The sequence below is a fragment of the Lathamus discolor genome, chromosome 1, assembly GCF_037157495.1.
Source record: "Lathamus discolor isolate bLatDis1 chromosome 1, bLatDis1.hap1, whole genome shotgun sequence".
NCBI lineage: Eukaryota > Metazoa > Chordata > Aves > Psittaciformes > Psittacidae > Lathamus > Lathamus discolor.
In genome coordinates this window covers 22,757,279-22,782,440 of record NC_088884.1, presented here as the reverse complement: position 1 = coordinate 22,782,440, position 25,162 = coordinate 22,757,279, and the positions used below count along the sequence as shown (strand labels likewise).

Below are 25,162 nucleotides of genomic sequence, written 5' to 3'. Positions count from 1 at the left end.
GCGGCACCTACATCCTGAGGTGCCTGCAGGTTCCAGACCTTCAGGGCACAGCACGCCGGGGTGAGGGTCTGCAGTCCGCTCACAACCCGCTGCGCTGCGGGAGGCGCCGCCGTGCCCGGGCCGGAGCTCCCCGTGCGTGCTGCGGAAGAGGGGATAAAGGGGAAGAGGGGACAGAGGGGCAGAGGGGGCAGAGGGGAGCTGGGCCCGCTCCTGCCGCGGTCCTCCGTACCCGCGGACCCCTTCCCCCGCGCCTGCCTCGGCCCCCTCAAACGGGCACCAACGCGCGCGGCGCACTCCCGAGCCGCTCCGGCGCATGCGCGCCGCCTCCTGCGGGGAAGCGGCCGCGGCTGCCCGGCGCCGCGGCCGCACCGTGTGGGCTTGTGTGTGTGTGTGTGTGTGTGTGTGTGTGTGTGCGCCGTACCGCTGCCGCCTGCTGCGGCTACCCCCCCTCAGCGGGTACAGCCGCTCGCTTTAACACCTCACAGGAACTCTCCGTTCCCGCGGTTCATTCCGGTGCTCCTCCTCCGCCCCACGGTTGCTGCAAGCCCCTTCTTGAATTGCTCTGCACGTTACTGCCGCTCGGTGCGGGCGGGCATTTCCATGAAAGCGCCACCCGCCCGCGGCAATACCAAGCACATCACTCGCCTCCCGCTCCGAATTCGGAGCGATCTTATTAGTCGCGGAGGCGCAGGGACCCTTTTTCCGGCAGGAAGGTCCAGTGTAAGTTTACTGGCGGCTTCCGCTCTTATTTGCAAGCCATCGGGTGTGCTCACCATCCCCTGGGAGCCGCGCGAGCCGAAGTTGACAGGTAAATGCCCTCTTCCTTGTCTGCAGCACTTCAGGAGGGGCAGCTCCAGCCTGCCTTGTTGCATGGCTGCTCCATCGCCTTTGTGCTGCATGCACTGCAGAGCGGAGGCAGCGTTTAATGGCAGAGCTGTCACCGTGCAGCTCTTGTTGCCCGCCTCTCGTGACATTTCTCAGCGCGGCTCTGGGGAGAGGGAGGCTGCCTTGCCCTGCACGGCTGCTGGCACTGCGGGTGCCCGGCTGCATCGTTGTGCCGGCCCGTTTGCACCCTTCTCCCTGGGCGAGGGGGTTTCGGGGCTGGCCCGGGGGGCTGCCGGTCCGGGCACGGTGCCGCTGCGGCAGAGGGTCCAGCCGCGCCCCCGCCGTTACCGCTGTCACCGCTGTCGGTGTTGTCCCCGCAGGCCGGCGGGCGCCGCCCGCAACCAGCCCTCCGCAGCGCGCCGCCCGTCCCCGGGGAGGCCCGGCGGCGTGAGGCCGCCCGCCGCTGCCGCTTATGCAACACATCATCGATAACCACCCCGACATGGCCACCGCGCTGCTGGCGGGCGAGAAGCTGAAGGAGCTCATCCTGCCCGGGCAGCAGGATGACAAGGCGGGCGCGCTGGCGGCTTTGCTCATCCAGCTGAAGCTGGAGCTGCCCTTCGACCGCGTGGTCACCATCGGCACCGTCCTCATCCCCATCCTCCTCGTCACGCTCGTCTTCACCAAGAACTTCGCCGGTAAGGGCGGCGGGACAGCGGCCGCAGGCGGGGCGGGCAGGGCCGCGCCCCACGGCCGCAGAGCGGGAGCGCCGGGGCTCGGAGCGCGGCTGCCGCCGCTCGCCCTGGCAGGCAGGGGCAGCAGCGTCGCGGCGGCAGCCGCGCCCCAACGGTCACTCGTGCTGCGGCCGTGCCCGGCGCCCCTCGCCTTGGGGGGCGGGTGGGCGCCTCTCCCCGCCCGTGGGGAGGGGACCCCGCTGCCCCGCTCGGCGGCCTGCATGCAGCAACGCGCGGGGAGGTGCCCGCTGCTGGCAGGACCACAGAGGGTGCGGTGTTCCGCTGCTTGAGTTGGGTCCGGGACCAGTCCCGAGCCGGACCCCTGCCGACTTCAAGTACTTGTCCTGACGTTAGTTCAGGTGTCTACATCGCGACTGTTGAACTGGCCGCCTAGGGAGAGAGAGGCAATGAGTTCATGGAGAGTGGTACAGTGTGTGGAGACACATGCACACGGTGCTTTGCCATGTTGTGGTAGTGGAAATCACTGATGTCTGTTCTTGTTAAGCGCATATTATCTTGCATACAGCCAGGTTTGATTGCCCATCACCATTGGTGTGGAGTCCTTCCAGTCTAGGAAGGTCAAGTTTTGATGAGCCTTGAAGATTACTGACCCAGTGAACTGTTATGACACCTCTCGGGCCATTAGCGCGTATGTAAACACTGTTTTACGTTGTGAAATTTAAGCTTGATGAGTGCAGCTGCCAGCATGACTGCCTTTAAGGGCTCCTGAAGCTCCATACGGAAGATCGACATTAAATTATTTGCACTTTCGTACACACTGGCACTCTGTAGCTTATAAGGTTAGTGAAAACCGGCTGTATTCAATCAGTATAAACATACCAGAATCAGGTTCTTGCTTTGCACACTGCTTTGGGATTGACTTCCAACACTTAATGTCCTTAATATTTGTTTCCATTATGAGATAAAGTTAAATCACTTAGAAGAATAACTGCTTACAAATGGCATCTTGAGATTTTCCTTAATTATAGTTGAAGCTTTTTCAGTCTACCTCAGTTTTTAAACTGTTACATAGTTTTTATACATGCTATATACTGTTACATAGTTTTTATACAGTTATATAGCTCAAGATCTTCAGCCACAGTTAATGGCCATCCAGATGACCATTTTTTGGGTGATCATCTGGAGCTATCTCAGAGAGACTATATTTTCAGGGCATGCTAAACTTGCTGAACATCTAAAAGCTGTATCTTCATAGTGACTGAAAGGCAGGATTCAAGGTCACCACTGAGGAATTCCTCTGTAGAATGCAAAAGGTTTGGGATGCCTTCCTCGGTTTGATTTCTAGAGAAGTAAACTTAATGCAAAAGCAATCCTACAGAAGATCACAAGAGCACATACTTACATATGTGCTTCCATTCTGTGTGACATGTACAGGTTTGAACCTCAGTACGCTTAAAGATGACCTTGGGTGCAGAAAAGGTAATGCCCCTTCCTGTGTGTTCCTTAAATAGTGCACATTTCCTAGCAGAAGCCCTTTGATGACTCACTGCTTGTGCAGGTAGCAGTAACTTGCTCCATATGAACAAGTCTTCTGGAACTGTAGATTGCGGAGGATGCCTCAAGTCTAAGAGATTCAGATTTATACAAGGTCCACACATGCACATGGAAGAGAGGGGGGTCTACTGAATTTGTTTGCATCTGCCCATATTTCTGCAATTGAATTTATTCTGTGCTGTGGAACACCCTTCTCTAGGATGACAGCAGAATCATTTGTGTCTACCTAGGGACCATGGATGCAGATTGAATCCAGTAAGGCATAGAGCAGTAACCTGTTGCGTCCTGCCAGGGCAAAGCTTACAAGACAACACAGAAAACACCATATGTCTTTGGAAAAATACAGGATAACACTTTTCTTTCATATGATGTTATGTGTTTGTACAGATGGTTAGTTTGTTCAGATGCAGTTAGAAAAATAATATGAGAAAAAAATAACACTACAGGACAATGTAATAGAAACACCGTTAAGAGTCTGATGAAAATAAATAGATTCTTTTTTAGGGTGTGGAGTTGAAGAATTCAGGGTTAGTGGATTCAGTTATGTTTCCACAGTGTTCAAGAGCAAAACTTCCATTAATTTAATGTGTCCTGGATCAGATGTTACTCTGTTAGCAAAACAATACTTGCTCAGACTTCTTTACGAAGTCAAGCTTGTCCATGGACATTGACCCTCGTAATAGCAATAGTCCAGGTGGACACATGCTTACTACTGATTCTGCTGTTTGTGTTATATTTCATCCATGAACTGCCACTTGAAAAAAAGAAATAACATCATTTGCTTGCTTTGGGTACTGTCCCTGTGTGCAATTTAAATAATAGGTATGAAAGTACTAACTTTTGTGACAAAATTGAGTAAGGATCCTGCTGCCCCTTGGTAGTGAATATCATAGTAGCTTCCCAAACTTTGCTTTGGGCCTTTGTGTGCTTATCTGAAACTTTCCATTATTCCTCATTCTGTTAATGATATGCAGTGCAAAACGCTGTCATTATGTCACTAAACTGAGAACCACCCCCTTTTCTAGGGTCTGTACCATCTTATTTAATCACTGTTGGTAAAGGTCATGGAACAGTGGTGTGCACACTCCAGACATTAAAATGTATTTATCAAAAAAAGCAGTGGTTTCTCACAAGCCTTTTGCTGAGAATTGGAAGAATCTGCCTGATGTGTGCATGGAGGAGATAAGAGCCTCTTACCTCTCTGATCTAGTGTAGCTTAAAACGTAGCACTAAGCCTTCTGGAGCCGTAGGTTGCAGTGAAGCACGTATGGAGGCAGAGTTCAACCCCACAACACAACACAAAGCCTGTTTATTGTTAATTAACATCTTATAAATAAACCTTAAATATTATTATGTGTGTGACATAATATATTGTATACTGTGGTTTGCCTGCAGGTGAAGATAAAGTTACTTAGTTAATTATGTTGATTTAGTGCCAAAGGCAAAGTTGTTTGGGTTAATGCATTTGCTATTCGTGTGATTTGTTTGTCCTTCTACTGGAGTGATCTTTGCTTTAGTTTTGAAAAATTAAATGACAAATTACTGTTTAGTAGCATACAAGGCAAGACTTAATTGTTTAGCAGGTACTATGCCGATTTGCTGGATAAAGCACTTAATGTCTTACAAAAGGCTTTGAATTGGGTATTATGCTTTTCTTCTATTATGTGTATCGTAGATTGGCTTGGGTTGGAAGGGACCTTAAAGCTCATATAGTTCCAGCCCCCTGCCACGGGCAGGGACACCTTGTACTAGAATCAGGTTGCTCCATGCCCCACCCAACCTGGCTTGAACACTGCCAGGTATGTAGCATCCACAGCTGCTCTGGGCAACCTGTGCGAGAGCCTTACCATCCTCAGAGGGAAGAACTTCCTCCTAATATCTAATCTAAATCTATCCTCTTTCAGTTTAAAAAGCGTTGCCCCTTGTCTTGTCCCTATAGGCCCCGATGAAAAGTCTCTCTCTGTCTTTCTTAAAAGCCCTCTTTAAATACTGAAAGTCTTCTGTAAGGTCTCACAGAGCTGAACAGCTCCACCTCTGTCAGCCTGTCTTCAAGAGAGGTGCTCCCACCCTGTGGTCATCTTTGTAGCCTCCTCTGGACTCCCCCGAGCAGAAAGTTGTACTGGGACACCCAGAGCTGATGCCGTACTTCAGCTGATGCAGTACTTCTTGTGAGACTAGAGTTCTCGTAAGAGCAGAGAAGAGGGCCTCTCAGCCTGCTGGCCACGCTCCTTGTTACGCAGCCCTGGATGCTTAGTGTCCTTACAGTCTGACTTGATGCAGAAAAATAGGTTGTCATCCTTGGCTTGGTTTTGCTCTATAAATTAATTTTCAACATAACCAAAATTTACTGGACAATAAAATTTCGTTCCCAAACTTCACTAAGAGATGACAGTGCATTTTGAGTGAAATTGAGCTCTCTGCAGAGGGAAGGCATAGGGCACACACATGGCTAGTGTGTGTTCCTGAGAGTTAAATTCAGGCTACAAAGGAGTCTTTAAGAGTTTTATTATTGATTTCAGTGGGAACAGGACTTCACTCTTATGGCCAAAGTGAGATGCAGTTCTTGCCCTGGCCCTTCTGCAAAGAAATACAGCCTTTCTTTGCACTTCGTAAGCTTTCTCTCATAAGAGAAAAGAAAGTCACTCAGCTAACCTCTTAGATTATGATTACTGAGTCTCCCAATTCTCTAATGTTTTTCAAGCAAACCAGTGATGCCAGAAAGAACACCCCTAGAAAGTTAATTAAAATAAATCCATGTGCTGTATTTATACTGGGCATAAGATCATCATAAAGTCATTTAGGAGCAATAGGCAGCCACACCACCAAAGAAAGCCTACATGAGCACTCACAAAAGAAAAATGAATATTGTTTCCCCTTCTAAAACTCCCCATGGACAGGCTTCATATAAAACCCAGACATCCTGTAGTTATGGGCCAGTGTATGTTGACCTTAAGGATAATAAGGAAAGTTTTGGAGACATGTGTCTCTGAGTGGATCTGTGTTTGAGTATAATTGGTTTTCTGGAGTCATAGGGCTCTCAGCACTTCTGAAAATGCCTACAGAAAGCAACAGAGGCTAAAGGAAACCTCTCTTGTGGCAGTGTCCTCATTAGGAATAAGAATGTGTGCAGTTGGTAGTCCCAAGGGAACTTACTTCAGTTTGCGTTGATTTTGTTTGGAAATTGCTACTTTAAATACAGCAATTTTTTAATTATTTATTTAAACATGCATACCAGTGTATTTGAATTTCTGTCAGAATAGTGACAACCCACATCACACCCAGTATATTCCTTGATATTTTCTGTTGCACTCATGCACATGTATATGCAGTGCTTTGCAAAGGTCCATGCTTGTATTTGAGTCGTTATAGATTTGATTTCCCATACCTGAAGATCCATAAGCCCGTCTTTTCCCTAGCAGCTTGAACACATAGTTATTCCTGTGCAAACTGGAAGTAAAATGCAGCCAGTCTGAATGTAGAGTTTAGATCTGGTAGTACAGCACTGTCCCAGTGCAGGAATAGATGACTAAACAAGGTAATGGCTGGTGGAGAAGCAAATTGGAAGCAAATTGTGATTTCTATACTTCCGTTTTAGCTTCATTGGAGCCTGATGGATTGTTCCCTTTTGTATGATAAAGGTTTGGTTGTGGGTTTTTTACTTATTTATTTTTAAAGAAAGTATTTGAAGTGTTTCCTTGTTGAAGCAGACTAGCCTTAGACTAATATTTAGTGAAAAAATGGTAAACCACCAAACTTTAATTAAGTGTTAGTAGGTAAGGCTCCAAGATACGTAGTTCTAGTCCAGCTACAGTCCATGCTGGTGTTCAGCAGTTGTTTTTAGTTATGATGTTTCAGTATCTTCTGTCAAGGCATAGTCAGTCTGGGGTGGTATGGATCTGGATAAAAAGGGATTAGTCCTTTAATGTACCACCTTTCCATTTTCACTTCCTTATTAAAATGTACAGAATGGGGAGCATTAGACTGCAATATTCATTACCAGTTTGAAGTGGGTCTGTTTGATGTTCCATGTGGTTTTAATTTTTTCCTCTGCTCTCCTTGTTTTAACAATGGAACTAGTACACAGAAACCACATCCACAAGTAGGATGCTGCTGGGTCAGCAAGTGCCATGTTCTGTCCTCTGCAACTGGCAGTGATGCTGCTGGCAGCGAGTAGCAACCTTTTGTAGCGAAGCATCTCATGGCATGTGCTGAACTTCTGAGACACTGTTCTACAATAGAGTAGATGAAGAGATACTTGGTTTTCATGAAGTGCTGCTTAGTTTGTTTGTCTTATTTAATGTTTTTATGAAGTAAATGGTTTAAATATTCCAGTTCAGTGTTGTATTGTATTCAGAAGCAATATCTGTTTGAGGTTCTTTGTGTAAGGGACCAGAGAATGGTGGTCCCCAAAGGAAAATACATTGCTGTTTCTATTTTGTGTTATCTTCAACTTATTGAAATAATTTGATTTCCAAACTTTCAAAAGCTTTAGGACTGATGTGGTCAATTACAGGGATTGCTAAGTCATATCCCTCTTGTTTAGTGCCTCACGCTTTCTATTCACAACAAATTATTCTTTCCATATTGCAGTCATGTTTGCTTTTCTCTCAGAAGCTGTTAAATACCAATACTTTATTGAAATAAAACAAAACAATCATCCAGTTGATTTTTGTATTTTAGTCAAAAGCTAAGCTTTGGCATCAATTTTCTTGCTAGGTTTATAAAACAGTGCCTACAAAATCCCCAAAAAATTGCTCATAAATACTGTATTTCTATGTCTCTTAGCAGTTTCGTAGCTCAGCCTCTACCACCCTTCTGCTAGAAAATTCTCATGAGGAAGTAATGGAAGGAGACAGTAAGTTAAATGTCTGAAGGGTCAGTTCAAGTTTTTGTGTTTTATTTTCTGATTTCTAATTATTTGCATAAGTCGTGCTTTACTGTGTAATACAGTATATGCTTGAGTTCAATGTCTTTATGCATTTCAGCAAACAGTGTGATTGAAATAGTGTATATTGAAGATTTCTATATTGCGAGATGGAGTTTTATTTTGTATTGCTGGTCAACTTTCATAATTTGTATTTTTGTTTCAAGTTGTGAGCAGGATACATATTTATGTTTACTTAGGTGACTTATCTGATAGATGGCATTTGATCTAATTTTCTAGTTTTTCTCTTCAACTGTACTTAAAGCCACATACAGTAAGAAAGTGAAGATTGTATTTTTCCAGGTGCTTATTGTTAGTGTTAAAAGTACAGGGACAGGTTGTTTTATGTGCATTACGACACCAGTGCATAAACAGCAGCAAAAAAAGAATGTAAGGGGTGTCTCAGTACCACTTGTGTTTAAGTGCTTTCAAATCACATATTTGTAAAAGGAATGAAATAGTACAGGCAACCAAAGGCTGGCTTCAGTTCAGCTGCTGGCTGTTCGCACTGCCGACGAAGATTTTCCCAAAAGGGAAGGGCAGTTCACGCACAAACATGAGGTGTGCACAAGATGTGCGAGCTGGTTCTCACATAACTCACAAAACTCTGAGTTTTGGTTATTTGAAGGTCTGCAGTTACACATCTGAATGTTAAATAAAAAGGTATTCTTGAGGTAATGCATAAGCATTTGTAATCAATTTGTGCATTTCACATATGTAATCAATTCCACTGCAGGCCCTAGCTGCTACAGATGCTTTTCTGCATGAAATCCATTTCTCAAGCTTCACTGACACATATGCATCATCTTTTTTTCATGTGGAACATTGATAACCCTGTAGGCACTGTTAACCCCTTCATCTTCAAGTGTCATGGATGGGAAAAGGTCCAAAATGTGGATGAGACTTAGCTAACCACATGCTTTCAGATAACTTCAACAATTTGAACAGATGGTCAAAAATATTTTTGTCAAGAAGAAACCTTGTGAATAAATATAAGTAGGGTTGAGACTGTTTTTCAAGCTACTCTGAAGTATTTGAGGCTTTTTCTGTTGTCCCTAAACTACATAGAAATTATGCATCCATGATCTAGAAGAAATCTCAGCTTGTATTGTTTCTTAGAGCTGTAAAACTCTTCAAGAAGAATCTGCATCATCACAGAGTTCTTTGGGTTGTGCCAGTATTAAAAATGACTGCAGTGCGCACCTCCAGTAGGTATATACATTGAATTACAAAAGACTAGTAATTCTGCAGTAGACTGGCATGGTTCTTGTAGAGGTTCCCTTTCTTTCACAATAGAGGATTTATTCTAAAAAAAACCAACATTGAAGTCAGTGCAGATATTGACGTCATTGGGGATTTTGTCCGAGGCATGTATTATACTCTTGCATTTGAACTGGGGAATACAGCAGTTCATTGTGATAGGAAGGTTTGGGGTTTGTTTGCTTTCCTTTGTTGGCACCATGCCTGTTGTGCAGATTCGAAGTTACCAGAGCAGTGACACAGCCAGGTCCTGGGATGCATAGTGTGGTTTTTGCAGCTTAGAGCTCAGTGACTATTTCTGGAGAATTTTAGTTATATGCTGAAGTAATTATCATTTTGAGGTTGATGTATCTTGTCTTTTGTGGGATCCATGACCTGTTCAGGAAGGCAATGGACTGGCCATCTCTGCTTCCTCAATGCTATGTTGTTAACATAACATTGTTACCTAATGAGCTAGCTATTGGTGGTTTTCTTCTTTTCTTCTGGCTGCTGTGTTTATGCCAAAATACAAGCCATCTTTTTCATTTCTAGTCATTAAGTAACAACGATGCAGTAGGACAAACCTGCTGTTTCCTATTGCTTCTGTGTTTGTATTTTGTGCCTGACTCTTGACTTAAGAAGCCACCCTTGTCTGTGTATCATCAGTTTCATTGGATTTTCACAATTCATTTCACTTTGGCATCTACACGTTCTTGCAGTTTCCTTTAGGTGTTATGTAATCTGCATTATCATCATGTCTGGGTTCTTGTGCAGTTGCTTTGGGGTTCCATCTCTAGAGGGGAATTTTTGAATTGCCCTGAAATATTGTTTTTATCTTTGGAAAACATTAAAACTCTTACTTTCACACGTTATTTCTCCTGTGCAGAAGATCTGTACCTCACTAAAATTCCACTCACCTCCTCATGTAAGTGATAAATTTAGAAGTAAATATTACTCAGATCTCTTTTGTAGAACTGTCTGTGTGGATGAGTTTCATTAATTGTATTTTGATGAATACATTCTTTTAAATTCAGCTCTAACCTTCCCTCAAATCTTAACATAATACAAAGCAACATTACAATACAGGAACATACCTCTATGTACAAATACAAGCATTGCCATATCTTTTCAGGTGTTTTCTGTGTTCTCACAGAGCTCTCTTGAGCACGGGAAGAAATGCTTCTAATGATGTTCAGTAGTACAGTCACTATAAAATAAGCTCTTTTTCCAGTGACATTCCTAACATACTGCACAGCCATCATCGTGTGGTGGATGGTAACTAATTGTTGAGGAACCATTCCTCTATAGGAGAAGCACCCTAAGGGGTTTCATTTAGGTATTTCTGCGCCTTCTGCATAACAGTTGCCATTTCTGGAATAACTTCTCCAACAGGCTTCAACATATCAGCAGTGTAGGAGTAGGTATCTTTCTCTCCTGAATAGCCTGGGCAGGTGTTACAAGTCTTTAAGCCTCAAATTGCTGGTAAGTGAACTTCAACATACCAGCCAGTTTTAGAAGAGCAAATGTTTATTAGAATCATAGAATAGAATCATAGAGTAGTTAGGGTCGGAAACAACCTCAAGATCATCCAGTTCCAACCCCCCTGCCATGGACAGGGACACCTCACACTAAACCATCCCACACAAGGCTTCATCCAACCTGGCCTTGAACACTGCCAGGGATGGAGCACTCACAACCTCCCTGGGCAACCCATTCTAGTGCCTCCCCACCCTAACAGGAAAGAATTTCCTCCTTATATCCAATCTAAACTTCCCCTGTTTAAGTTTGAACCCGTTACCCCTTGTCCTGTCACTACAGTCCCTGACGAAGAGTCCCTCCCCAGCATCCCAATAGGCCCCCTTCAGGTACTGGAATACAGGGAATATGGTTCTGTAAATATAGATATACACTAAGAAAGTGTGTTATTAATTTCTTGATTCTGCAGATCCAAAATGTATAGTTCAGGCAGTAGACCTGCAAGGAAAATGTCCCAGATTGTAAATACAGGGGCACCTGCTGCTCCCCGTACACTGCAGTTACGCCTGTGAGTAAACCGTTACCTGTCAGTCTTTAAAACTGCTTATCTACATCTCGCCCATTGTGACTAATCCTTGTAGAGGACAGGCCAGTAAAACTTCCTAGCAACAGTGGTTTCCTGACTCATTTCTTCAGGGACTTTCTTTTCAAGATATTTTTCTTAAACAGGACAAGTGGTTTGAGAGAGTGGGCAAAAAAGGCTGTACCTTACCTTGTTGATCCATGGAGAAATTTGTACCTTAGAAAGACTTCACAGGCGTGGAACCTATATTCAGATTTGGAAAGAATATTCCCTAAGAAAGAAGGTAAAAGTATTGTCTTTTTGTTTTGCCAAATAGTTAGCTTGCTAAGTTAAGGCTTAGTTTGATGAATGTTTTCTTATTCAGATGAGTAAACTTGGTGAGTTAAATAGGATTGTATGACTACAGTTGATACACAAAAGTAATTTCAGGAGTCCATCCTCATGCTGTACTAATTTCTAACCTTTAAATACCCTTTAAATGAAGTAGTTGAAGTAAACCAGTTAAATTAAGGGAGGTTTTCCTTTAGCTGTGAATTAGTTTGGGTATTAGCCAGCATTTGTTAAAATCACACTCAAAGCAGAGAGTTACGTATTCCTGTAGGCTGTGTCTGAGATGGAAAACCTTTATACTGTTCAGGTAATACTATAATTCCTTAGACTACATTTTCAACTTCAGTAACATAGATGGTTTTTGTTCTTTTTTTTTTTTTCCAGAGAGAAGAGGATCCAGGACATTTATTCTTTTCCTTTAAAAATTGCTGAAAAACAACTAAATAAATTATTTCTGATTCTGAAAATAAACAGTTTGATACTTGCTTTCTTGTGCAATCCTTTTAGTAGCCATGATGAATGGGGCATGTCTGATTGCTTACACGTATGTGACACAATGTAAGGAGAACAGTATTATAAGGACTACCCTTGTCCAGTACTGGTGTTTATTGCTGAATTCAGGGTGTTTGTCATTTATCTTAGCTGATAGAAACTTGTGTTCTGGCATCTGATGGGCAGGGAGATTCAGAGATTCTCCCTAAACACTGAATTTCTTCTTAGATTCAAGCGGAGAGACTGTACAGGGAGTGCTTCAGAGAACTTGGCTGGAATTCCAGCTTTTCTTCCGAGGCAGGTTGGGCACCAGCATGAAGATGATTTAGCAGCCCTCTTCAAGAGGGCAGAAGGCCAATGTAGTATGTTTAACTCAGTGAGTATACTTATCAGTGTACTTACCTGATACATCATTCAGGTCTCCAGCATCAGGGTTTAGGCACTTGCCCAGGAGCTGTGAGAACCAGCCTGCTCAGCAGCATCTAAGCACCGCTTCTCCTGCCTGTACCCAATGCAGGTCATGGTGGTCAGGCTGAATGCTTACTTCTGGATCCTTGCAGATTTTTTTGCACAAGAGGCATACTTACCTTTGTCTGGTGTAGCAAGCACAACAATTCTTTTTTTTCATAATTACATTTTCTGAGAAATGGATTCCTTTTTTCTTTTTTTTTTTTTCTGTCAGCTGTTAGAAAATTGGTCTGTTCCTTCTGCATTACTGAATTACTGCACTAGAATGCTGAAATCATGCAATTCGGTTGGAAGATTAATAAGGTGTGATTTCTTTTTCCAGAGTAAATTCTAAAAGCTGGGTGTCACAGGAGACATAGTTTATTATCATGGTTTATATTTTGCTTTGGGTGAATATACTTTATTTCACTGGGAATACGGTAGGTGTGAAAAGTCATTTGCCCTTTTATATAGGGATATATACTGTTTATTACTAATATTTTCCTTTCTTACTTGTTAATGTCTACCAGCAGCATTGTAAAAGTGTTGTTCGTATTTATTTAAATAATTTTGCTCATTATAAAATTTGACAAGCTTGCAATTGCTCCCCCTACAGCATCAGTTCTTCAAAGGGAGATGCATATGCCAAATTTTATGCAGTGTGAGTAATCCTATTGCCTTCAAAGAAACTGTCCAATGCATGAAGTCACTTAAGTCCTTTTAAGAGCAAGTCTAATTTTTGCAGTGTTAAATACTAAGAGATTGGCATTTTAACCTTTATTTTTGAAGGGGCAAGTGAATGTTTCTGTTAGATGCAATTCACTCACTTTCCCAGGAAGACTTGTTTAAACTTTACTTTGCAAAGATAATGGAGCGATACATATCTACAGCTTCACCATGTATGCTTAACAGTCTCATTTCTGTGTACTGAACACCAGCTCTCTTTTTCGAGGCTTTTATATATAGATAGATAGGCAAAACACACACACCTCCCTGGTGAACTGTGCTGATGATAACTCTTTCTTTGACTGAGATGCAATACTGAAGCCTGAGCTCTAGCCACTTGTGTTTCTATGATAGCCTTCTAGCCATACTTTACCTGATGTATTCCTAGTGCAACTGGCCATTGTATTTGGTTTTGGAGATGGCTGTTTCTCAATAGTGTAAAAAATCACTCTTGTATGAATCAGCCATTCTTGCTAGACACGACCTAAAGAAAAATTCACCTTGAGGACAATCAAGCATTGGAGCATGTTGCACAGCTTGTGTAGTCCCCATATTTGGAGGTTTTCAGACTGACAAAGCCCTAATAAGCTGGTCTGAACATAGTCTTGGGCCTGCTTTGAGCAGGATGTGTGAATCAGTAACTTCTGAGGTTCCTTCCAGTGTTTCCATGAGTCTGCATTGGGGATAACTTCAGGGAGTGGCCTAGAGCAGCAGTTACCGTGTTTTTCCATTGGTTACTCCATTTCCAGATCTGCAATTCACTTTTGCAGTGGTAAAGTTCACAGGGGTTCCAACTCCAAGCCTCAGCTCTCCAGAGGGCATGTAATTAGCAAACCCAAGAGTCAGTGAGCATTTATCTTGTAACACATGGCTGGAAACGCACAGAAATAACCTAAATGGGAAACTTTAACACTAGAGTGCTGTAAGCTCTCTTCTGAGATTGGAGTTAGATCATTTCAAAACAGTCATGAAAAGTGATTTTAAAGAAATTGCAGGGCTGACTCACGGCACATGCTGTCTTGGGTAGTATCATCTGTTCTATCAACTCTGCTTAAATTGGTTGTATTTTTAGAAAAGAATCCTCACTGAATCACTTTCAATAAAAAGAAAAAAGTGCAGTCCTCAGCATGTAGATCTCTGCAGGTCACAGAAGAGGTTTACACTTCAACATTTTACCAAACTAGTAAATGCTTTTGATTTCCTTGCATTAGAGTAGTTGATCAAGAGTCCTCTGTTAAGCCAAAAGGACTGGGCAGTTGTGCATGCCTGTTAATTTTTAATACTTTATTTATTGTTATCAAACAACATAATATTTTATTACTTCTCTTCATGCTTTGTGTTACTAAGAAAACAGTACCACAACTCTGTTCTTGATCTATTTTGAGCTGTTCTTGATCTTGATCTGAACTGTAGAATTGGAGCAAACTTAGCATTCTTGACCAGTTCTCAGTTCAAGAGAACATGCCTTCTTCCTATGGGTCTCATTTTAGGAAGTTTTTTTAAGGTATACCAGAACACTGTAAAATATAATCCCTTTGTTCTACATGCCAAAACATGGAAATACTGTCTTTCTCTTTGAAGAGGGTGATTTGATAATGGTCGTTGTTCTTTGGGCAATTAATACTGTTCTAGCTTTCACAAGTTTTTCTATCTTAATTTCTTATATTGCTAGAAAAATGTAATTGTATTAGAACATAATTTATCTACTGGATCAAGACAAAAGCCCTTTTAGACCAATATCCTGTTTCTGATGCTGGCAAAAAGCAAATGATTAGGAAGGAGTGTTAAAATAGACATGCATATGGTGTTACTTCCTTTGATAAACCCTTCCACCCTCTAGCAGCTCTAGGCTTAAACATGTCCTGAGAGAAATATTGCATCACTATCTGCGTATTTAATAATCCTTGCTGTGCTTTCTATTCTATTTGTCTGGTTGCTTTCTTGATCCACAGTATTTTTTTCTTCCATAATACTGTATGATAGCAAGTTCCACCATTTAATTGCACACTCTGTAAAAAACAACATTACAGTTTCAAGTGCAGAAACAAATTTTCATAGTTATAAATACAGTTAACATTTCAGATTCTGTCCTGGTCAGTCACATGAATTCAAGAGTGGTAGCTGGGAAGGATACAGTTGACTAAATACTTAGGTGTCTTTAAGTTTCATTTTTCTCTACCATATGCAATGAGTAGACTTTGTTAGTGAGGATTAAAAACATTGCTTTCAGCTACATCTAACTTTTTTTCTGTTTAGAAGAATATTTAGCTGGGACAAACCTTAAATTTCACCTGAATGAGCCTTTCAGCATTTTCACATAATATCCTCAGCTACTCTGTAGTGGATATCGGTTCTTCAGCTTCACAAAGTTTGGGTCACAGTTGCTTAGGATATTGTTCTCAGAGACGTAATTAAACCAGAATATGTATTTCTTGCTGACATTAATAGCTCAGGTTCATCCTAAAATTACCAGGTAAATAGTTTTGCCTGGGGGTTTGTGAAGACGTGCAGGCTGAGCTATCTAATAGGCATGGAGGACTTATCAGTCATGTAAAGATGCAGTAAAATAAAATTGATGTAATTCAAAATGTTTATTTTTCCAGAGCTCCTTTTGTAGGTTAAATGCACAGCAGTGACTTTTCTCTCTGTTATACAGAGGAGCCAATATACTGTTATACACCACACAACTTCACCCGCGATCAAGCCTTGTATGCCAGAGGATATTGTTGGACAGAATTAAAAGATGCCTTGCCAGGAGTTGATGCCAGCCACTGGCCCTCCTTGTTTGAGCATAAGTTCCTACCTTATGCACTGCTGGCTTTTGCTGGGATAATGTACATTCCAGCTCTGGGCTGGGAATTTCTGGCCTCTACCCGACTGACTTCAGAGCTTAATTTTTTGCTTCAGGAGATTGATAACTGCTACCACCGTGCAGCTGAAGGGCGGGCACCAAAAATAGAGAAACAGATTCAGTCCAAAGGCCCAGGGATCACCGAGAGAGAGAAGAGGGAAATCATTGAGAACGCAGAGAAGGAAAAAAGCCCTGAACAGAACTTGTTTGAGAAATACCTGGAAAGAAGAGGACGAAGCAACTTCTTGGCTAAGCTTTATCTTGCGAGACATTTGTTCATCATCTTCTTAAGTATCATACCAATCACATATTTATCCACCTACTATGCTACACAGAAGCAAAATGAATTTACATGTGCACTAGGAGAGCCTCCAGATAAAACGAGCAGCTCCAAATTGCACATCAGAGTGAACTGCAAACTGCCATCTGTCCAGCTCCAGCGAATTATTGCTGGTGTAGATATCGTTCTCCTCTGCTTCATGAACTTGATAATCCTTATCAACTTAATTCACCTCTTCATATTTCGCAAGTCTAACTTCATATTTGATAAGCTGAACAAAGTTGGAATAAAGACCAAGAAACAGTGGCAGAAGTCCCAGTTTTGTGATATCAATATTTTGGCCATGTTTTGCAATGAAAATCGGGACCACATAAAATCATTGAACCGTCTGGATTTTATTACAAATGAAAGTGATCTGATGTATGACAATGTGGTACGCCAGCTGCTTGCAGCGTTGGCCCAGTCCAATCATGATGCCACCCCAACCATGCGTGATTCAGGGATCCAAACAATAGACCCAAGCATTGATCCAGCAGACATTGATGCTAATGAGCAGCTCATCATTAAGAGGCCAAGGAAGAAGATGAAATGGATCCCGACTACCAATCCTCTTCCTCAGCCATTCAAGGAACAGTTAGCCATTATGAAAATTGAAAACCATAAACCTGAGAAGCCGAAGCCTGTGCGGAGAAAAACAGCAACAGACAGCCTTATAGCTCCTTTGTTAGAGTCTGCTGCAAAAACCTCACAGCAATCATCCACTCATAAAACTGAGCCTAATGCCATGCCAAGCACAAGCAGTGAAAAAAAACACACACGGCACTTTTCCTTGGATGTTCATCCATATATACTCAGTAGCAAAAAACCCAAGCCAGAGATTCAAGCCATCCCCTCAATGCCTACATCCAAAAGCCAAGAGAGTGGATTTTTAAACCAGGAAGAAAACGTCGTAGTACACGTTACCTCCTCTCTCAAAGGTACAGTATGCTGTAATGCCCGTACCACCTCCATAGACCATAGTTTGCATAGTGATCTTCAGGAACTCAAAGCTTATCTGAACTGTTTGACCTATCTTGCTAGATTTTTGGATAGCTAATAATATTAGGGCTTGCAGGCCTTAGAACTGGAGGTTTTCTCTCTTTAACAGCTGTATGGAGGATAAGGATTATTAGGGGTAGAGCTGTAAACAGCAGGTAATTTTTCAAATGTAAGCAGATTCTCACAATGTGGTCATGCTTTGCCAAGGAAAGGAGGAGAGTTTGGCCTCCATGATGCCCTTCCTGCTCCACCAGCACGCGGCATGTTTCAAACATGCCTTATTTTCAAGTTGTGTGGAAACTGCCATGGTAGATGACCAGTACTCTGACCAGTAATAGCCACTTAGGAGTGTGTGAGAAACTGTGCTAATGGCAGTTAAAGCTGCCTGGAGAAAAAAAATCTCTTTAACTACCAATTCCTAGGGGTTGGCATATGTTTGTCACCTGGGAAATCACAACTCAGCTCATTGTTACTGTTCTTTGATGTTTATGTTTAAATTTATGTTTAAAATTATGTTTAAATTTATGTTTAAAATTATGTTTGATGTTTAAATTTTAAATTTAAGTCACCTTTGTCTCGTGTGGACCAGAGGGTGAATGGTCTGAAGTGTGGATGCTGGTCAGGGATTCAGGAATTCTACCATTCCCTTCCCATAGGGTCTCACAGGAGATGCTATTTGTATGCCTCAGTTTTCTCGGTGTGTCTTGAAAATCCTGTCCCTTTCTTACCATAAAGGAGCATTTCAAATATACCAGTAATGTTAGACACTTGAGTGATGAGGAAAGCCATGTGAGCAGTAAGAAAAGTGATAGACCAGTAGATAAACTGATAAGACAGGTAGGTAGGTAGGTAGGTAGGTAGATAGAGATAGATAGATAGATAGATAGATAGATAGATAGATAGATAGATAGATAGATAGATAGATGATTAGATGGATAGATGATTAGATGGATAGATAGATAATCTTGTTTATTTTTGCAAGCTACTGACATAAGAAAGAAGCATTATGCAGTTGAAGTTACAGAAGGATTTGTATGTACTTAAAGCAATGGCTCTCATCTCATTACAAGCTAAGACCTCCCTCTGGGCTCCGACAGACTGACAGCTACCGTCACCCCACTGCCCAGCAAAGAAGTGATTTGAGGTATAAAAGTTTCTGTCACTTCCAAATCCCTATGCTCCTTAGAGCCCTCCAACTCCCCAATATGCATGTGAGCTATTCTACAGCATTCGTTATCCAGTCACCTGTTCTGATTACAACTCCTCAAAACTACTGGGGTTTTCTGGACTCAATTACTTTCATCTAAATTAGTGCTTGAATATTTTAAGGGCAAAATATAATTACTGTAGTTTTGGGGCTCTGTTACTCCCCATTCCCATTAAGAGTTTTCAGCTTTGCTTTTGGGTTAGACCCACATTGCAGTCCATCAGGTAAGGCAGACTCGTAATTTCTGGAAAGAGGCATCAGTTAATGCCAAATTACAAGGTTCTTTCTAAAGACAAGTGGCTTACAATGTGTAACCACTAGTTTTTCCCATTGAAAAGATCAGTGGTTTTGTATTCTATCTTGTGGATTTCAACAGTCATAAAATTTATCAAATCATAGCATTTATAATCTGAAACACCTGCCAGACTGTAGAGGAGAATAAAAGATACTTTTCAGTTGCTTTTTGTTCATTTTATGAAAATACCATTCACATAAGGAAGCATGAGCATGCGTAAAAAAGAGCGAGATTTACAAAACCCATTTGTTGTTTGTCCTACTTCCCAGAGCTTCCAACCCCATTGTTTTGACTCAGTCTTGTTGGATTTCTTGAAGGGTCCCAGAAAGACTAATTTTTGGGTCCACTCCTGCTCCCACTGAAATCAGTGGCAAAACTGCCAAAGACTTTCACTGGTTCAGAACACTCCTCTCTAATGGACTGGAAGGGTGAAAGAGATGAGATAACCTGTCTTTTAACTGCCTGTTTTGTTTTCTTGTAGACACCCCTCATCCTGCAAAAGAGATCCTATACTCATCTGAAACATGCAGAACTGTGCCTGCTGCTGGGGCTTTTGTCCACAACCATATAGCCACCACCGCTGCTACATCGAGTATGACTTTGAACCAAGTCAAGGCAGAGCCAACTCCTGCACTGAACTGCAACCCAGCCCACCCTTTGCTGCACATCAACACGCTGTACGAGGATCACGAGGAGGAAGTTTCAAACATCATAGACAATGGTATTCACTCACCAACTGACACTGGGGAAATTCTCTCCATCCCTACCCCAAAGCAGATAAGGTTGGCAACATTTGATGAACCAATGGCAATTGTGAGCTCGGTGGAGTACTGAGGACCACTGGCTGCACAGCTCTGCCCTCAGTGCCAGGGCCAAGACCACTGCAGTGCGGACCATGGTCCCCCAACGATGCAATTCACTGCATGAGCATGGAGAGTTTTCACACAGACTGTAGCTTTTGGTAATAACACCAGAAGGTTTTTCAGGTTCACATCATGAGCACTGTCAGTCATTTGCAAAATAGGATAAAGAAAATCTGGTGGAAATAGACCTTTAACACCAAGATAACCGTTAGCTCTAAACTATAGCTTCCTGATTTAAATGGGGTTTAGCACAATTTATGAACATTAAGAGTCTGATGGAATACTACAGTAATTTTAGTGAGTGTTTATATTCTTTGTGTTCAGAATCACTGACTAAAGTTAAAACTTGGAGGTGAGGTTATACTGTTTTAATGGCAGCAGTTAAATACGAGTTTTTTCCTAAGCAGGATTTTCTTTTCGATTCAGGATTATGAAATGTTATATGCAAGCAAAATTTTTGTTTCTTTCTTTAGCTCACTGCTGTTGGGCTTGATGGAGACCTAGCTGAAAGGGCCTTACTACCACCAGCATTTAAGTGCAAACAGATTGATGCACTCGATCTCTTGCATGTATAAATGAAAATACCTGAGGTGTGCCCTGCCCTTTACCTAGCTTATATGTTTGATGGAAGATGATGAAATGAAGAGTTTATTTTTTTAAATATATTTTACCATAGGAAGAATTACTTTAATAACTTTTCAGACCAGGTGTTGATTTTAACAAAATACTTAGAAGCAAATCATTGTAGCTGTTTATTTTTTCATAGTCTATTTATGAACCAGGTTAGAAACTTTCACGGGTGCTTCACTGATACGAAAAAAACCATGACAAAAGGCTGTATTTTGTAAGGAAAGGTCATTACAAAATATCTTACAAAATATGAAACCAGCAAGACTGTTTTCAAATAACACACAGTTAAAGAAGTGTATGAATTCAGATCTGCAGACTTGGCTAGTCCTTGATTCAGCAAACACTTAAGGCCATGGATGGCAGTGAAACGACTCATCCATCTAAAGCTAAGCACACACTGAAATGTCTTTGCTGGATCTGGGCTCTAGTGCAGGCAGACAATAACCCTGCGGTATGTGCTATTACTCTGATTCAATATTTGCCGTCCTTGGCTCAAAGCACATCTTCATGCCCATCTTCCTATAACTACGGTATGTGTGATTTAATAGAAAACTCTAGGATAACTAAAACATCTATTAAAAGTGCATCATGCAATAATCGTTCTCAGCAAAATTATAGTGAAACAAAAAGTGACTGTGTTAAAATAATATTCCTAGCTGCATTCAGAATTATGGACTATGTGTGTTTTCTTCAAAACTATGTATAATGGTAGAAAAAATATGCAGCACAAATAAGGGACTGAAACCTTGAATTTATTTTTAATTTATTACCTCAGACATGGATATATTATACCAATATTTAATGAAAATAGCACTGAAAATAAATACCTGTTATTCTGAATAGTTTAATGTGTACTACTTCCTAGCAGAGTTATGTGCAAGTGGGATTTTACAATGAGTAGTAGGTGGGATAGGTAAAGCCACCATTCCCCCCTGCATTACTTCACTTATTCCCACTCTTTTTGGCCTGAATAGCCAAATACCACAAAGGCAGCAAGCCAGAGGACAGGTACTGCAGCTGGGGTGGGGCACCGGGGACAGCTGAAGGACCCGGCTGTGACAGGTTGCTGAGGTCTTGGTGCAGGATGGCACGGAGCTGATGGAGGACATGGAGCTTGGTCCACGGCGGCTGGGCAATGATGGCTGAACAGCTCCTGCTGGCTTGTCTCCTTCCCGCTCTGTGAGCATCGATGTCCCCCCACAGCCCGCAGCAGAGCTGTCTGCATGAGGCAGCATGCAGTGAGCAAAGATCGGAACAGCTCCTGCACTGCTTGTGGCTCCAGGGCCATAGGTTGGTCACCCCTCTGCTAACCCCCCTGAGCACAAGCTGCAGGGCACCAGACGCCACTGCCTGCGTGACTGACAAACTGGGGTGGCTTTAAGTAACAGCTCTGCGCCTGTGTAGCCAGGGCCTCATTCTGCCCCGGGCACAGGAGGAAGCTTTCTGCAGTGAGCAGCCTGGGCGTGGAGGACCACCGGTGATGGGACTGCAGGCAAGGTCTCTGCCTCACCTGATGGGAAACTGCCAGCCATCAGGAGTCACCCGACAGCAATGACACATACCGACTTCAGAGGTGAGCCAAATGCCCCACTGCATCCTATTCATTTAGATGTATGCTGTAGTTAGAATTAATTTTTTGGGCAAATTAATAGTTCAGTACTTGTTAAAAAAAAACAATAAATAATTAGAAGAAGTATGGAAAATCACCTTAAGAAAATCAGAAACCTGTTAATAAAAGCAGGGTGAAAGAATAGGACCCTGAGGCCAGATTTAAAGAGATGTAACTACCTTATGCCCCTGAATTTTCAATTGCCAGAAGGCAGCAGGGTGAAATTCTTCCTGAGTGCAGCAGCTCAACTGACAATGTTACAAAAGCAAGTGGAAATCCTTGGGGTGCCCTGTTTGCTGTCCACTTGGTATCACACATTGAGCAGTGTGTCAACCACACAGTTCTGAGCTAAAATGATATACCCATATACTTATATACTAATATATACCAATGCCAGGCACAGCACACTGTCTAAAAATTAAGGATCCAAACTTTGTGTAATACATGGAAAATAGCAGCATTCAATAACTAGAGGGGTTTTCATTATGCAGAAAATGCAGGGCTGGGTTCTTGGGCAGGAATATGTACAGAACTAATGGGTGCTGTTTCCTAGGAAGGGCTGCCCGCTAGGGTACACATTATCCCTGTTCTTTCAAGAGCAGGACTCAAGTCTGTGTGGGTACACTGTCGTGTGATACTGCTAGTTAACTGATTTAGGATCTGCTGGTGCCCTTGTCAGATTCAGTAGACATAACTGGACCAATGTAAAGAAAGAAAGGAAAGCTTTCCTCATCCCTGGGCAAGTTAAACTCAGAGAACACACACTTTCACTCACCTTTACCTGTTGTGCTACAGGACCTTTGCACCACCCTTTCACAAGGTGAAGGCTGCAGATGTCAGGCACCCAGTTCTGCATGTTAACAGGTTAACTACTTGCTAAGGGCAGGATGGTGGCCCAGACACGGTATTTCACTCACATTGCAAGCAGTGAGTGAGTGCAGCTTAGTCTTGGCTGGTGTAGGTAACTGATGCAGGCACATAGCAAATGCCACCTTGCTGAACTGAAAGCAAAATGTTAGTGGCCTGCCCACTGAGAGGAATTTAGCTAAACTGAATGATCAAAGATGTGACAGAATGAGACACAGCCTCATTTTTAAATGTCTCTTTAGCCTGAATTGCACTAGCATCTCCATCTGCCTTGTCTCTGCCTAATGGTTTCAGCTTGACAGATTAGATGATTCACAGTCTCCAAAGCTGCTTTCCCATTTGCTTCACTGGGAAAAGGACCGCATGTTGGGAGAACACAGAACCCTCTTTCTTCAGGGTACTCTTATTCAGAGTACGGCTGACAACCAAACAGGAGAGACAAGCCTGTCAGAAGCATCTTTTGAGCTAAATTTAGGCTGTCCAAACCCAGCAGGAGATCAGCCATTTCTGTCTCACAGCCAGCTAGAGAAGTGCTTCTGTGAGGGTTTTTTAAGGGCAATGCTTTTTAGTACTGATGTTGCTAACTTTTAGCTGCACTGAGTAAATGTACACATACACACAGGTTTATATATACCAACTGTATACCTACAAATGCTGTCTGTATTACATGTAAACACGTATCTGTTGCATAGAAATGTTCATCTCCACTTTGTAAACAAGCCATACTTAGTCATTTCTTTTAATTTCCCATTACTGTGCATTAGGCCCAACCCAGCAACATGTTATGCATCTTTCTGGCTCCACCAGGGTTTTCTGGTGCTCAGAATGCTGCTGAGGATGCTCTGTTCCCTGCAGAGTTAGGTGTGCTGGGTAGGTTATATTTTGATATTGACAGTGAGTCAGCCCCTGATACTGGACCCCTTTTCTGTGCAGTGCTTCCTGTGACTCCTTGGCACAGAAACAGAGGACAGAATTTGTGCTGGGGATGCGGTTAGCGTAGCTGACAGCTGTTTTGCACATCTTTTGTATCTCCAGAACTGGAGATACAAAGCCAGTGTTGGACACTGAGGCAAGAAAGGCAGAGCTGGGGCTCCTCTCACTTGTTGCTGGTTGCCATCAACCAGGTTATCTGCCAGTTAAAAGTAGAGCAGCGACGGTGCTCGCAGGGTCTATGTCTGTAAGAGAGAAGTGCTGCACTGAGAGTTTTTCATCTCTAGCTTTAAGAAAGCTTGTATCAGAGGGAGCACTAATGAAAAACTAAGTCTGAGAGCATGAGCTGAGGCTCCGAAACCGGACTTATGCTGATTCAGTGAAAACTGAAGACAGCCTTAAACACACTTGACCTAGCACTGCATAGGGGAGAGTTCTTCCCCTTGTATCACAGTCCTAGAAGAGTATTACTAGCAGTAGTGAAAACCCAGCTTTAACCTTTCAGTCAGAGGGTTCAAGAAACTCTTAGAACAGCTCACCAGAGTTGTCCACCCCAAGCTTATGGTTGCAGACACTGAAGCACAGGAAAGGGAAACAATTTGTCCCAAAGCTGCTGAGGCTGTGTCTATATTATCTAGAGAACATGCCGTAGGTAGGGCACTACCCTACCTGCCAGCATAAGCAAGTGAGGATGGTGTTGGGTGCTGCAGGAAAGCTCTCTGAATTCTTCTGCTAGCTGGAAACACATTATTATTATTATTATTATTATCATTATTATTATTTTTTTTTATTATTTTTTTTTTTATTCCAGAAGCATTGTGGAATGCTGACAAAGGAGTGTTTTGCTTTAAAGAAACAATGGGTTTTCTTATTAAAATCATTCTACTAAAATGCAAGCCACAGAGCACAGTGGGAGTTTGAAACAGGACAATTATTTTTCAGGCACCTTCCAATACTTTCTGGCTCTTAGTGGGGAATATCCACTCCATCAGTAAACAGACTGTAGCTAATGGGAAAACATTCTATGTACATTATTTGCAAGCAACAAACTGTCAGCTTTCGCTGTTCTCTGAGCAGCTTTGGAGGGTTTCTAAGCTGATTTTGCAGCATTGTACAAACAGAAAACTTTACGAATGACTCAGCGACACCAATGAGGGTCTCGGGCCCCTGCAGGTCCGAATCAAGGGAGTTCTGGCCCACCAATCGTGTTGTCCTCAGTGGCTATTGATGCTTTTGACTCAAGGCGTTATTGACTTGCTGTTTTTCCACAGAATGAATTTGCCAGGAGTCAGAGCCAGTTT

The 25,162-nt window shown here is 42.5% G+C and overlaps 2 protein-coding genes across 4 annotated transcripts in view; both read left to right on the top strand.

Moving 5' to 3' along the window:
• Positions 1–12,066, top strand: part of MOV10L1 (Mov10 like RNA helicase 1) — a 69,156-nt gene extending 57,090 nt beyond the window's left edge. For all 3 annotated transcript variants that reach the window (XM_065665191.1, XM_065665193.1, XM_065665180.1), the window contains exons 27-28: positions 11,443–11,579; positions 12,011–12,066. In XM_065665191.1, the coding sequence (XP_065521263.1) occupies positions 11,443–11,579; positions 12,011–12,048 (175 nt within the window). In that variant the 3' untranslated portion in view covers positions 12,049–12,066. The remainder of the gene's footprint in view (positions 1–11,442; positions 11,580–12,010) is intronic.
• On the top strand, positions 476–20,330 carry PANX2 (pannexin 2). Its single transcript, XM_065665214.1, has 4 exons — positions 476–808; positions 1,206–1,523; positions 15,948–17,399; positions 19,444–20,330. Exons 2-4 carry the CDS (start codon positions 1,298–1,300, stop codon positions 19,794–19,796), a joined length of 2,031 nt encoding a protein of 676 aa, XP_065521286.1. The 5' UTR covers positions 476–808; positions 1,206–1,297; the 3' UTR covers positions 19,797–20,330.
• Positions 20,331–25,162: the final 4,832 nt, after the last annotated feature.

What these genes read in the sequence shown, in the direction of transcription:
- PANX2 (XM_065665214.1), top strand. Translation starts at nt 1,298, where the DNA reads ATGCAACACATCATCGATAACCACCCCGACATGGCCACCGCGCTGCTG. An exon ending in CTTCACCAAGAACTTCGCCG is followed by an intron (nt 1,524 to 15,947) that starts GTAAGGGCGGCG and finishes TCTGTTATACAG; the next exon opens with AGGAGCCAATATACTGTTAT. An exon ending in CGTTACCTCCTCTCTCAAAG is followed by an intron (nt 17,400 to 19,443) that starts GTACAGTATGCT and finishes GTTTTCTTGTAG; the next exon opens with ACACCCCTCATCCTGCAAAA.